This window comes from Equus caballus, chromosome 14 (genome assembly GCF_041296265.1).
Source record: "Equus caballus isolate H_3958 breed thoroughbred chromosome 14, TB-T2T, whole genome shotgun sequence".
NCBI classification, from domain to species: domain Eukaryota; kingdom Metazoa; phylum Chordata; class Mammalia; order Perissodactyla; family Equidae; genus Equus; species Equus caballus.
The window spans coordinates 89926316-89942215 of NC_091697.1; the positions used below are offsets into that span (position 1 = coordinate 89926316).

A 15900-nucleotide genomic window follows, 5' to 3' on the forward strand; every position below is an offset into this window, starting at 1 on the left:
GTTAATATATTGAAGTTTGGTTCTCTTGTTCAATCTACCTTCTATTTTATAGACAACTTCAATTTTCCTAAAGCATTATACTATTGTATGTAAGCACATAATTAAATCAAAATGTAAAATTAGAAGAGAGTTAAAATGTTAGGTATGAAAAAGAGATAGAAGAATATGAAAAAGATTGAAGAATAAAGACAGAATTCTATGAGAAAAAAAGGAAAATCTGAGAGAAATTAAAAATTTGGCAAAATGCAAAGAGGCTATATTCTCCCCCAAAATATTTACAGATAGTGGAAAAAAACCAACTTTCATTAGTTTATGTAGGAACTCTTAGTCCTTAACATTGGATTAATGTTTTAAATAAGAATACTAGACTCTCCACTCTCTCTTTAGTGTCTTCTTTCCTCTTAAATTGAAATCTATTTCTGCTTAGATATGTTTTTGTATCATTCTAGTGAGTCTCCCATCTACAAATAAGTTGTTTGGGAATTTTTTTTGCAAGTTAGTTGTTAAAAGATGCCTTTTTTTAGAAAGGCAGCAAAATATTATTATTGTAATAAAGTTACAATAAATTAGAGGTTCTCAAACCAACCCAAAAACCCTACTTGGCCCATGTTTAGTAAAACTATCATACTAGTATTCTAAGGTAACAGATCAACGTTTCTGATATTCCGAATTTCACAGTGAGCAGGCAATCTCCCTCTTATTGCACCACTGCCATCACAGAGGTGAAGGAAACCTTGCTTTCGTTGTTGTTTTCTTTCTTGGGTGATCAGAAACCTGGACTTTCTCTGTGTTCAGCCCTCATTTAGCTCAGCGTTTACCCCCTTTTGTTCCATTTCCCAGATTTTGTCTGTCTTCCTTGTTGAATGCTTTACATAAGTCATGTGGCTGATTCTCAACAGGGCTCCTCTTGGGTCTAGGATGGTCCCAAACACCAGAATGAAGGCCAAAAAATCTACTTCCTCGCTGTTGGGGTCTCTGAACGGCCCCAATAAACAGCACTCTTCTTACCCACTTGGGTCGTGAACAATGTGAGGAATAAAACAGAGTATCCCATGAGGCCAAAAATCTCACCTTTGCTCTGAGAGGGACCAGGATGAAGAATGCGGGTTTCTGAACCTCACAGGTAGACACTTACCCACCTAGTCAGGCAGACCACAGGAGGAAGAAGGATGGAGTTGGGTACAGCCTGCTTAGTTATTCCCAAATTGACCAGTAGGTGAAGCAACTCCACCTCTTCTGAAGAGAGTGAGTAAAGAGACAGAAAAGCCAAAAGTATGCTTAGGAAAAGAATTCCCATTTAATGGAAAGTAAGAGTAGGTAAAAGGTTGGTTTTTCTAACTTCTGAGCAGAAAAAGCAGTGCCGAGCTGTAAGGCCATTTGACAATGGCCCCCTCTATTCTTCTCTTTCCATTTTTCATGCAAGAGTCCACCCACCTAGTATGCTAGTGATCTACAAGGCCTTTCTCATGTCTGTATGAGCCATCACCAGCCTTCATCCCACTCTTTTAGCCCTTTCTCAGACATGTAAATAAGAACTCAATCTCCTCTCTCCTCCTTTGCATGAGCCTCCACGTGTGTGTAGATTTAGTAGAAGCCAGGAATCCCTTCAAACTGGTCTCCATACTTCTGACAGCTTGCCCTTGAAGGGGAGGCAAACTTTTTCTCTACCCTTTTAGAATCTCAAGCTGGGCCTGAGAATTAAATTGACGTAAGACAGATTAAGAGGAGAAAAGCATATAGATTTTTACATATACATGGGAGGCCCAATAGGAAAATGAAGATCCAAAGAAGTGACTAGATCTAAGTGCTTACGTCCTAGGTTGAACAAAGAGTAGCAGTTGTGGAAAAGTAACTAAAAAATATGGGGAGATTAAAGGTCTGCTTGTACAGATTTCTCTCAGCCTCCACTGCCCATCTCTGGTGATAAGAATGTTCCTTTCCTTCTGGTATAGGGAGGGCATCTTTCACATGGGAGCTTTATCTCCTGCTTCCAGGAGAAAGGAGAGGTCAGAGTGACCTTCTCGTACCTGCTGTTTTTCAAATGTCTTTAGCTCAAAATAATCCTTACGCCGAAGTGGCGTATTTTGGGGTGGCATATTATGCCACCCTTCACTCTCCACTGCTTTACACAGATCTACAAACACAGATCTGATCGTGTGTTCCCTTACCCAAAGCCCTCAGAGAGTCCTCATTGCATCCGGGATGAGATTCTACGTTCTTCACAGTACATGCAATATAAGCCAGTCTGACCTCAGAGTACCTTTCTCTCTTCATCTCCTGTCTTCCTTTCTCTCTGCTTTGAACTCTTCTCCCAAACCAGAAAACAAACTACTTTCCCGACTGTTTGCACGTGCTTTTCCCTCTGCTTTTTTCCCTGCTATTTATCTGCTCAAATCCAATTCATCCATCAGGGCCATTGCACAGAGACAAGCACCCACCCCCAGGCTTTCGGCATTCCTCCAGGGCTTGCCTAATTATTTGGGCACCTCTGTTTGATAGAAATTTGTCACATTTTGTTGTGATTATTTTTCACTTGTTCCTCTCCCTTCTCCAGGGAAAGGACCATGTCTTATTCATCATTGTGTTTCCAGGTCTAGCACGGTAGCTGGCACATAATGCTAAACAAATTTATTTTAATAAGATTTGTCTATTCCTTATCATCCAACAATAATGATCACATTGACATTTTCTAAAAACACTACACAGGCATTTCCCCAAACCAGTCATTGTCAAGCTGAGAACAGTCTCCCTAATTAATAATGTCTGAGGTTTTTTTAACCTTCTAATCTGATATTGTAAGTGGCAGAACAAAAATTTTAATCTAGGCTTGTCAAACCCCACACTCTTTCTGCTACACCTCTGGCTTCCTGTGACAAATGGCCTTGCATAGCAAATGTAGTCTTCTCCGTATTCTATGTAGGCAGATCACCCCTACTCCACCAATTCCCTTTTCTCAGCAAAGAAATCAGTGACAGCTAAAAAAAAGAAAACCAACCTGGGCAATTGGGAAGCCCACTAGGTATGTATTAAAGGGAACAACTATAAAGCCAAATGCAACTTTAGAACAATAAATAACACAAGGCACGATATTGAACTATATTGCCATGCCCACAACCACTCACATTCTTAGTCTAATTCTCTTTCCTAGTTTATGTTCTTTCATTAGACTCTGAGTTAGACTTCTATACATTACTACACACTTAATAAAGATATTTCATTTTTCCTGGTGTGCTTCCAGAGACCTCGCATGCAGTGAAGGTTTTATGGTCCTGTGCGGTGCAGCAGATGTCATTCCATTTGCCTAAGTCCTGCTGACATTTGGAGATGTGGATTAATTGAGCTACAGAATGAAATTTAATTAAAATTAAATACAGACTTGGCCATTGTATCTGTTCATTTCCTGCACTCTAGTGTGTGTATTTGCAGGCAGCGCCATAGTTAATTTGTTTAATCAGGATGCTCTGTGGGGGAAGCTGCACTTTGTTTTATGCTGAAAGACTGAAGGTGTGGAGGATGCCAGGTTGGATTTCATTACACACAGTGCGAGCTGTGCAAATGATGCTACTGATGAGCCTCGGAGGGCTACCTGAGGGAGCAAAGTTGCTCCATATGAACCTGTAGAGAGACAACTTGTCATAGACAAGGTTTAGTGATGTCTTTTAAAGTGACATTATGTGACCACAGGAATCTCATCTATTACCCATTACCATGTTGCCATAGTATTTGTTCGTTCTGACATTCGTTCATCCACTCATTCAACGAAGATTTTTTGAGTATCAACTCTGTGCTAGTCCCTGAGTTTCAGATAGACACCACTATTAGTGGTAATCGTATTCTTTTTGCCAGGAAGCAACTGAGGAAGTTTGCCACTTCCTGAACGTGCATTTTTTTAGAACGAGATTTTACAGGATATTGAAAGGTCATCTCCAAAGTGAGGAGGAACTATATTTCTTTAGGTTGTGATGAGATTGTACTAGGGCAAGGAGGTAGATCTCACCCTTCCTTTGAGCTCGATTTCAAAGGCCATCTACGTCTAGGGGGGCTCTCCTGATTCCTGCAGTGAGAAATGAACTCTATCTCAAAAACTCTCCAAAGTTCTTTGTATTTTATCTATCTTCCTATCCTCCTTTCTGGATTATAAGATTTTTGTCAACATCTTTCAATCTTGAAAAATGCTTAGGCCAGTGCAGCATCTCCAGCATGTGCTCAAAGACTATCTCTTCAATATATTGTCAAGCATGTATATTCCTGGGTGGTGGGCATTTGCTGTTTTAGCAGTCTAGTATCACTTCCCCCTTTTTGAGGCAATAGTACCCTGCCTCTGCTTTGCGGAATCACTCCTCCCACACCTATGTGCCTCAGGTAAAGTTGAGTGAGCTGGAGACTGAGCCAATTAGTGCTTTTGGTCCCCTTAGCCTCTGTGATTCATTCAGAAATGGGCACATGATTCACACCAGCCTACTTGGGGACTATAATACGACATTCTAAGGCTTTGATTGCTATTCTGTTGTTTATGAAAGGATGCAACCCATGAGCTCCCTTCTTCTGCAAGAGGAGAATTGTCTGAAAACTGAGCCAACCCGGCTAAAATGAAATCAAGAGAATAGTCCCTTATTATTTTTCAAGGTTCTATTGCTTCTCTGTTATCTTAGCCAATGAGTTTTTCCTTAAGTTGGTTTGATTTGGGCTTTCTGGCTCTAGCATACAAAACCATACCTGACCAGCCTCATTATAACTGTCATATAATGCTGGAGTCACTTATAGGGCACTCCCTATTCCGTAAGCTCCTTAAGGACAGGGACCTTGCCTCTTTATCTAGTGACATATTGACTACCCCAGGGCCTAGAACCATGTGCACTCAATAATTATTTTGTGAAATGAAAGAGTAAATGTAAATTCAGGTGATTATGTGATTATGTCAACAAAAAATTTCCTAACTCTCTTTATTTTCCATAGACATAGTGATGTTGATGATAAGGATGTAGTCAAAAAGAAAACAACAAAATTTATATTATGTGTTTAACTCTCAATAAAGAGAACTAATTTGGATTATTGAACTATGGAGTTTTTGAGAGAAATGTTACATCTATTTCATCTTAACATAACCAGCATCATCTATCATATTACCATGCCTGTGATAGGGGCTCCATAAATATTTGTTGCACAAACAAATAGATGAATAGGGATATAACAGCAGGTTTTTGGCAGTTTTGCAATATTAATGAAGCCATTTTGCTAATTTTAGACTTCATTTATTCAACTGGTATTTACTGAGCACCTGCTATGTGCATGGTACTATGGTATGGACTTCAAGGGGTAAATGAGTGGTCCTCAGTGAGTTTACACTAGAGATGAAAAATCAAATTCGCACGGAAATAACTAGAATGCCAGGCTTAAAACAATTTTTGCCATAAGAGTCATAAATAAAGTGTAAAGGGAACTCTAAGAAAAAAATATGCTTACTGAGAAACTGTGTGCCATGTATTCATCAGAGTGCTTTATTTTTCAAGATTGGCTCCTGATGTCTGTCTGTACAGGGGTAGTTGGATAGACAGGCAGAGCATGACCAACAGTCCTTTTCTCATAGAATATATTACAAAGATTCTCCTTTGCTATGTGGCTGCTGCTGCTGTTTACCTCTTAGTCTCATTTGGCCCAATGCCTTTACTCCAAAAGAGCCACTCTGTTTCTATTTGTGGCGTAGCAGACCAGTCTGTTGACTGTTGTGGCTTCTCAGCAGTCAACTACTTTGCCACATGTTTTTGATGTTGTAATTCAGTGCTCCTTTCAAGTGTTGCTCCTGCCCCCTCCCCTTGTGGTTGCCCCACTTTACTTCACCAGCTGCTTGAGTATTCCACTGCCGTCCGTTCTCCACATCCATCCTGCCCAGAGGAGTTGTGTTGTGACAGCATAGCTTCAATGCTAGTAGACTGGCTACTTTCCAGTATTGTGCAGTTGGTGATCCAGCCTCCTAGGAAACATACCATGTAGTAGGATTTGTAACTCACATTTTCTAAAGCAATTTAAGGCAAGTCCAAAAGTTGTTGTTAAAAATCTTGCCCGATATTTGGAGTCTGTGAGTCCTCTTTTATTTACTCTTGTTTAGAGTTTTTAAAGAAGAATTAATCCTGCTTCCATTTAAAACTGAGCTTCAGTTGACTTGTCTCTGATGGAACACCTCATTGCTTGCTTAAACTTGAGCAGGATTTCATCCTCATTCACTTCTCAGTGTGTGATGAGTATGGTAACAATCAGTGTTTGAAGCCGCCCACACAAATGAGCCCCCAATCACATGACTAGGCTTGTATAATCACAACCTTCCTTGTTTCCTTTGTATTGCTTCATTGATACACTAATTCACCAGACATTTACTGAGCACCTACTGTAGTGGTTCTCAAACTTTTGGTCTCGGCACACTTTTACATTCATAAAAACTATTGAGGACTCCAAAGAGCTTTTGTTTATGCCGATTATTTCTATCAATATTTGGTATATTAGAAATTAAAACTGAGAAGTTTTAAAAATATTTGTTAGTTCACTTGGAAATAACAATAAACCAATTACATATTAACCTAAATAACATGTTTTATGAAAAATAACTTTATTTTCCAAAACCAAAAAATTAATAATAAGAGTGACATTGCTTTACATTTTTCCACATCTGTTTGTCAGGCTTACTACAACTGGATTCTCTTATCTGTTTCTGCATTGAATCTGTTTTGATAGGTTGCTTTGATTGAAGTATATGGGAAAAAATCTGACCTCACACAGATATATAGGAATATTTTTATTACCACTTCAGATAATTGTGGATAGATTTTTAATACACATCAAAACTCAACAAATGGTGGCTTCTTAAAGGTTAGTTGCAATGTGGAATCTGAAACCCTATCGCACATTTCAAATGGATCTGTGACCATCTAACATTTAGTAAATTCATATATTGTTCATTTCGAAAACATTGGCTCACTGAGCTACACAGATCTTCAAATGTTGATACATTTCATTATACAATACTGAAAAATTATAATTATTAATGTTGTCACTGATCTCATCAGAAAAATCTTTAAACATTAGGAAGCTGCTAAGTTTATGGTGGCAGATAGAAGTTATCCAAAATTCTGATTTTGCTTGGATGTTTGAATTTTATCATTGGTAACAAATATTGTCCGTTGCTTTCCTTGAAATGACTGTCTCACTTCATTCATTTTTGAGAAAATATCTGCCAGATACGTGTCAGTTGTTCTTTCAAGTAAAAATGGCGTTCCATGACAAAAGTAGCTAGGTTAGCCCACAACTCAATCACACAAGTACTTTTACTCAAGACAGCCATTGTATCTTGGTATGCAGGGACGTGCTTTGTGAGACCTTCCCATTTCATTACCCAGAATATTCAAAATATGTAAACTTAAGGGTCAAGATTCAATAAAATTGATTATTTTCACTGCCTCATCAATGGCGTCTGTAAGTCAGACTAGCATTTTATTTTTTGATACAACTTTATTTTTCAATGCAACTGCACATCAGTGAAGAATACAACAAGCACTAATAGAGTTTGGTGTGCTACTGCACTGATTGGTGCAAAGGCTTGATAAGCAGTGCATAGGTCCATGCCCAGGATCCAAACCAGTGAACTCCAGACCGCCAAAGAAGAGTGCCCGAACTTAACCCCTACGCCACTGGGCCGGCCTCAGAAATTGCCATTTTTGTGGATCAAAAGTTTTGAATATTAGCAGTTTCATATGGTTCAACCTATAGAATAAAATATACATTTCTGTGTGTATAAAGAATCATGTCATAAAAATAGTTTAGATCTAAGTGAATACAAAACTAGTACACAACCAGCATGAAATGCAGAGAGCTCTAGAGAGTTTCTAAGTTGAAGAGAGATAAATACTAGAAAATTTATACAGGTAGAAGGGGCAGAACCCTTTCCAAGTAGAGGAAATAGTCTGAGGAAAAGTTCAGAAATGGATATAAATCCAAGTAAAGGATATTTATGACCTACTTAAGATGCAGAGCTCTGTTTCTGAGGCTTGAAAAATAAAGAGAAATTGTATTGGGGAAGGAATGGGCAGTTTGAGAGTTTTTCAGTTGCCGATCTGACAAAGTTAACTTTGATGTAGAAAAACAAAGCTGTAGAAGATTATCTAGTCATTTATTCAACACACATGTATTAAATGATTACGATGTGCCAAACACTGTGCTAGGCACTAGAGGGGTCAAAACTCATCATTTAGTCATAGAACTCCTACTTTAGTCATTGAACAAGATTTGTGCTTTGATCACATGGTAGTGATGATCCTAAACAGCTGGTCATAACACATTGTTATATGTGTGTTTAATGTGTTATCAGAACACAGATGAGTAATCAATTAATTCAGCTTGGGGGCAAAGAGAAAAAACTGCATGTAAGAGATAACATGTGAGATTGAATGAAAGGGGTAATAGGAATTGGCCAACTAGAAATGGGGACGGGATATGCAGGGATGAGGAGATTGCATTGGCAAAGGCACAGAGATGTGGAAAATCTTGGCACTGTTTAAAAATAGAGAGGATGGTTCATTGTGGTGAGAAAGTAGGAAACATGGGAAGTGTGGTTGGAAATGTCAGTTGGATTCAGGGAGCAACGATCTCTGTACTCTCTACTGCAGTAAGCCTTTGAAGACTTCTTCTTATGAGGCTATCCTGGCAGATCAGAGGATGGTCAGGAGGGAGAGATACTGCAGGCTTGGAAAACAATTAGAAGACTAAGCCAGAGATACTGAGGACTGGAATCCCTGCAGTGCGACAGGCAGGAAAGGAGAGCAAACAATTTGGGAACTCTTTGGAGGAAGAATTAATAAAATATGTTGGGTGATTGTGGAAAGAGCAAAAGATCATTCATTGCTTGTAGCAGAGCAAGGTAATGGCATTAAAAAGATAAGACATATTGGATACAGAGGTCTTGGGGAAAGAGAATGATTTTGTTTGGGGACATAGAAAGATCAGGGCTAAAATGTAAATTTGAGAGTCATTAGTATACAGGCGATGTTGAAGAAATGGGAGCAAATGATCACCAATGGAGAAGCCATATGGAGTAGGAAGAGAAGAGAGCACCAATCACAGGAACCATATTCCGGCAGATGTGAGAAGAAGACGGATTTTAAGTGGGACAGAATCAAGTAAGAAGTCAAGTTCTCTAGAGAAGAACTGACGTGGCCTAGATTCAAGGGACAGTAGTGGGGTAGAGTGAGAGGGCATATATGACAGACTATTTGGTGGAAAAATCTTTGACGACTTGGACTTGAGCCAGATGTTATTAGTGTTGCTGCAACTAGAAGAGCAGGACAAGCAGGTCTTCCTAGGCTGTTTTCTCTGATTGGATATCTTGCTTTTTATATTTCTTTCAAGATTTCTGAAGCACCTAGTGGCCTAGAACTCAATAAAATTCTCCTGAATATTGGAGAGGTTTGGGTGCCATGTATAGCTCAGTAATAATGTTTCTATCTCAAGGTGTCATAGAGCCACTGGGAACCACCTCTAGCATGTCTTCCAGTGTCTGTTTCTAGAGGGCAGAATAACTCTACACTGGGTCTGAGATGGAGTCATCATAGGGCTGCAAGGAGTAGAGAAGACTGAGTTTCCCTCTGGGCAGAAACAAAGTGACTTTGTTGGGGACCTACATCCACACAGTCCCCCTATTTGCTTGCTTACAATCTTGCCCTCACTCAGAAAGCCCTTCATCCCTATTTCCATCAATCTTACTTCATTAAGATCAAGTTAAAAGCTCACATTCACGACGAAATCTAACCCTATTCATCCATTCCCACTCTGTTCATTCCCATACTCCACACCTTTTTTGCTTTACCCCTTGATCCGTTTTTAAATGTTCCTTTGCAGTTATCATATGCTTGTAATTATTCTGAACAGTTATGTATATTTTTGCACACCAACTACCCATTTTCAGCTCATTCTTTACATTTTCTTTTACTCCCAAAACATCTACTAAAGATCACCAAATTGTAGCTACTTATCAATGCTTAAATTAATAAGTACACACACACTCACTCACATGATCTCTTTGAATTATTTCTGTTCATATACATCCACATGTTCAAAGACTGGGCATTATGCTAATCCCTGGGATTATAACTGTGAGCAAGCGAGGCATGGTGCCCGTCCTCATGGAGCTTGCCATCTCGTGGTAGGAAAGACGTACAAATAGTAAGTGTGGTAAGTGCTATAAAAAGGGGTATGAAGATCAGAGAAGCCTTCCTGGTCAAAGAGGCTTTCAGGCTGAGACCTGAAGTACCGAGTTAGCTAAGAAAAGGTGAAGAGTACACAGGGAGTTGTTCCAAGTGCATCTGAATGGAAGATGTTCATTGTGCCCAGAGGTAGAGTCTGAGAGAGGGGTGTGGTGACAGAAAGTGTCACTATGAGGCTGGAGCCCAGTCTTAAATGTCACATAAGCTTTGTGAAGAAACTTGAATGTTATCTGAATGGTAATTAGAAGCCATTAAGATTTTTTTAAGGTGAGATTGGCATAGCAGTATTTGTAATTTTTATAGCTAGCTCTTTTTAATTATTGAAAAAGTAGCATATATCACAGCATAAAAGGGCTCCCCAAGGACAGTCATTGTGAACATTTCTTATGCAGTTTTTCAGAGAATTCTATCTATACGTAGACATGCATATATATGTATTTGTATCCTTTTTTCACACGAGAAAGAGCATGTTGTACACACTGTTCTGTATCTTATTTTTTCCACTTGACAATATAACATGGAGATTTTTCCATGTGGTCTCATGAAGATCCATGTTATTCTTTTTAACTGCAGCCTAATATTCAGGAATATGGGTTTCCATAAATTATTTGACCAAAATCCAATTGATGAATATTTACATTATCTTCCCTTTTTACTTATTGCAAAAGTTGCTGCAAGAAGCATCCTTGTTTGTTTATCTTTGTGTAGATATGCCAGTATTTCTGAAGGGTATATTTCTAAAACTAGAAAAGTCTAATTGAAGGGAACCAGTATTTCTGAAGGGTATATTTCTAAAACTAGAAAAGTCTAATTGAAGGGAACTATTATTTAAATTTTTAAATAGATAAAAATGTTTGAACTTTAATAGATATTCTAAATTTCCCTCCAAAGAGGTTCTGCTAATTTACATACCCATCAATAGTATATGATAGGGCTTATTTTCCCCACATGCTCAAATTTTTAAATTTTTCTCAATCCGATAGGTGAAAATGATGTCTAATTTTAATTTGCATTTCCTTTAAGCATCTTTTCAGACTCTTAAAACCCATATTATTTTTATGTATATTGACTGCTTATATCCTTTGCCCATATTTCTTTTAGATACTGATATATAAGAGTTCTTTATTGATTAGCAAAATTACCTCTTTGCTCTATGTATTGCAAATATTTTTCCCAGTTTATGATTTATCTTGTGATTTTTCTTGGGAATTTTTTCTGAGGAGATTTTAAAAAATTTCATGTATTCATAATTATCAATCTTTTCCTTTATCATTTTTGAAAAATAGTTTGGAAAGATCTTCCTTCTGTAACATGAAGAGTGAATTAGAACAGGATGAGATAAAACCAATTGGGAGACTATTAGGATAATTCTGTAGGGAAATGATGGTGGCCTGAATTAAGACAGTGGCAGTGGGAATAGATGGAAATAAACAAGTTTGTGAAAACGGAATTGAAAGCATCTGAACTTGGAGATTGGTTGGACATAGGAGAAGGAAGAGATATGTTTCAGGGAGGATACGCAGGTTTCCTGGCTTGGGCAACTGAGTAGATGGTTCGCTAAGATGGAGAACAACTGGGAAAGAATATCTGGTTTCAGGAAGAGAGTAGATGCCAAATTCAGTTAGGGCACATAGAGTTTGAGATGGCTATGGACTGTCTGAGGATAGATACTTAGTAGGTAGGTGGTTATTTGGGTCTGGAGCACAGTAAAGAGAAAGATTTGAGTCATCAGCACATTGATGCTACTGAAGCCATGGGAATGGATGAGACCATCCAGTATGTAAAAGGAGAGACAAGATGCAATGCTGAGGTATAACCACATATTGAAGACTGAGAATTGGGAGGAAAACTGGGAGAGGGTGATATCTTTGAAGTGAAGGGAAAAGAGTATGTATTTTAGAGATTAATTGGATGTTGGCAGAGCTGAACCTATGTATAAACTACTAACTGGAACCCAGCAGGATAAAAGTGTGCTCAAACGATTAAACAAAAACAGCTACAACAGCAAAACAAAATCATAGGAAGGCAATATTACGTGTTATTATGGGCAGTGAGTGTGGATAATTTATGAGAAGATGCTTTTTTAGTAATTCCCGTGGACTATTTTATTTTATTTATATCTACCCTGTTGAGGCTGTGGAACTTTATTTTACAGGTGACCAGTCTCTGTCAGTCCTTGCTTTCTTATCCCATCAACCTACCAACATTAATTTGTATGCATGGTTAACCTTTCCCAATTCAACTGGGTGATTCCACTGCTTTTCACAGATAAATACTTATGTGAAACATCCCAGATATGAATTTTATTCGATATTTCTTAAGGATGACAGCTGCATCCCTATGTATTCAGTCAATAACATTTTGGAAATGTTACCTGTTGTTTTTAAACTAAATTATGCCATTATCAGATATTCTACACAGTATTATTTTAAGATGAGATAGGAAAAATGGATCATAATTAAAACAAAAATATAACATTTTACTTAACTTGAAAATGGAAGCTTGGATTTTTAGTGTTCTGATTTTATACTAAAATACCTGCTGAATTCTTGTTGTTGGTTTCCTTTGGAAAATTGCCAATTGAAGCTCCTTTTACAAAGATGAGTGCCAAATCATACTGCCTTAGTGCTGTTGAGTTCTCTTACTGTAATTGAAATCACATTAAAGGTAGGTATACTACCAGTGTGAACTACAAACACCTCTTGATTCAAGGAGAGAGGTCACAGTAAGCAGCAGAGACCAAATGAACTCTGGCTTTCTTATTCTATCCTTTATTTCTGTAAATAAGAAATGTACTGATGTTGAATGCATCCTGACTTCAGAAACTTATAATTTGAAATTGGAGACCTCCAGAACTATTTTGGAAAGACTTTTAAACCTGGGCAACTCCCTGCTGTTATAAAGACTGACGGTGCTCCTGAACTGTAACAAGAAGATTTTATATAAGACTGTTCTTACTAGAACCTGTTTTATATAAGAACACACTTAAAAAGCTAATTTCTTTTCTCCTTTTTGCACTGCAATCCACAAAGTGTGACTAATAATAGATTTAAATTTGCTAAGTGCATTCACTCCTTTGTGCCATCATAAAGAGAATCTATTACTGTAAAATTGAGGCTTAGTTCCAAATTGCGCCATTATGAAGTTTTCTTCCAGCAATGTTTTGTCTCTAATACACTTCCCTCATTGTAATTCTATTGCAAACCTGATGTCTAGCATCAAGTCTCACAATAATTATTTTAAATTGCTACTAGGAACAGTAGTCCTGGTGGGATATATTACTACCATTCTAACAAGATGAATTTCAATGCACTTGTAGCCATATTATAGTATATTATGAAAGAAAATCTTCGAATTTTACATCTACAGACATGCATGTAACACAAAAATAATTTTTATAAACTTCAAAATGCTTATGTTGAACTTCGATTTAAACTAATTATAAGTCACAAGAACAAATTAGGATACTAACTACATGGCCCATTAATAGCGTGCTGAGTGACTTGAAATGAATAAATGATTATAAATATAAAAATAATAGTAATGCTACTGCTTGGAATAATTATGCATATAAATATATTTATATGATAGATTTTAAAGATAATATAAATTAGATTACTATGGAAGAAAGACATCAGAAAACTATTAAAAATGAAGCTGACATAAAACTTTGTCCCTAATTTAATCTTTCCCGATGTTTAGGGGTCATTTAAATAAATGAACTACCCAAAAAAGTGTGTTTAAAAATAATTTATTGTATAGTAGAAACTTCAAAAGAGTCATGTTCAGCAACCTAAAACTGATTGAGTCATTATTTTGCTAATATATCATAGATGGGCATACTACCAGAAATCAACATGGGAAGCACTGGAAAACATTTTAAGCCATCGTGAAACTTAGAGAATTGCTTAACAGTAGTGTTATGAAATATACTGTGTTTCATGAGTGATTTCACATTCTTACTGAGGGCATTCTAAAATTCACCTTACTAATAAGTTGCCTACAGGCTTACAAATAATTGGGGAGATGATCACTTTAGATTCACTAGAGGTATGAATCTTGAATTTGGAGCATAACAAAATTATTGTGAAGAAAAAGTAGAGCCAAGCTTCCCTGTTATAGATAAAATGATGGTCTGAGATCAAAAGCTAGTGCAATCATAATGATGTAAATAATTCGGCACATAAAATTTAGAAGAAAGTCCAAGTATCAATTCTGTATCTGCAGGAATTCTCTTTAAAAAATGTTTGCCTACACCCCAAATGAAAATCACTTAGCTACCTAGTGAAATTTAAAGTTACTCCCTGGAGTCAACCAAATGGGAAAAGTAAATCTGCATACTTTACAAAAAGGGGCAGCTGAATTTACATAAGCAATTCAGTATTTTACCTTAAATAGTAATGGAATGAACTATATTACACACCAGCCAGCATGGAGCTACCAATTGAGTAATGAGAGATTACATCAAAATGGCTGCATGAACTTGACCTTCTATTTATAATAAGATGGTTCTCTGTTATGCAATAACAACCATTCTGTAGCATTTCCAGCATAAAGAAAAATATAGAATTATATCAGTGTATCTGGGCATTACCCTTTAGAAACCTAAGAAGGTTATCTTCTCACTATTAGGTCACCTCTCAAACTTTATATATTGTTTTGTAATTTAGTTGTAGTCTCTTTTCAGAGATCTAAACCTGAAATCACATATTTTTGATGGGGAAACATTGGTATTTGTCAGTAGATGTGTCATTATCTTTGCGTTTACTCCTACATTTATATTTACTCCTTTATATGTAAGCTTACATTATTTTAGATATACTGTGATGTTACTGGGATAAAGCAGAACCCAAGGCAAAAATGTCCTTTGTTAACAATGTTTTTCGTCCTAGATCTGTTCTCCAAGTGGCCAAATGTAATTGCATTATTATATTGGCAAATGCTTCCATAGAACGAAGCACAAGATTTCACCCCATACTTTTAGGTTGAAAAAAAAAATCCAAGTTAATAGAAACATAATGAGAAACAGAAGGTGTCTTGGCTCTCAATTTTGTTAATCAAAAAAAAAAAAAAAAGAACCAACAACCTCATAAACCTTTTACAATTTTCCGCCAATACCTTGCCCTCCACCTTTGGAATTAAAAGCTCTTTTTGTGAGATCCAAATAGAACCAATTGTCCAGAAGAACATATTAAATAATGTTTCCCCAAGAGCGTGACTGAAAAAATATGCTGACCCTGTGCTTATCAATGCCTTTTGAAATCAGTACTAATTTCTAAAGGATGATAAAGAAGGCTGTTATTTTTAATGTCATACACATGTTCCCATTCCTTCACATTTCTTAACAATAGAATTTGGGATTAACTCCTTGAATGCTGTGTTGCATATGCACCAACAGTTCATTTATGATTGGAAATGTCTCCTCCTAGCGTCTAGGTGAAATTGATTTGAGGAAGTTATATAATATATTGAAGCTCTTCAGAAGAAAAGAACCGCATACCAATTAGCCAAAGTCCAAAAGCCAAAGGACTAAGAACATCACATCCCTCCAGATTTCCTGAACTTGCACGATCCTAAGAGTCATCTGGATCACTTCTTACGCTATAGATTCCCAGGGCCCTCCTGAGCAATTCAGTTTGCACAGACCTAGGAT

The 15900-nt window shown here is 37.2% G+C and overlaps 1 protein-coding gene across 49 annotated transcripts in view; it reads left to right on the forward strand.

Moving 5' to 3' along the window:
• Nucleotides 1–15900, forward strand: part of KIAA0825 — a 372314-nt gene that overhangs the window by 263740 nt on the left and 92674 nt on the right. For 6 of the 49 annotated variants that reach the window (XR_011425680.1, XR_011425678.1, XR_011425667.1 and 3 more), the window contains one exon: nucleotides 3239–3380. The exons of the other annotated variants lie outside the window; for them this stretch is intronic. Coding sequence is in view for 3 of the 6 variants with exons in the window: in XM_070234528.1 (XP_070090629.1) it covers nucleotides 3239–3305 (67 nt within the window). In the remaining 3 variants the exon portion in view is untranslated. Of the gene's footprint in view, nucleotides 1–3238; nucleotides 3381–15900 lie in introns of those variants that run through there. 49 annotated transcript variants of the gene reach the window in all.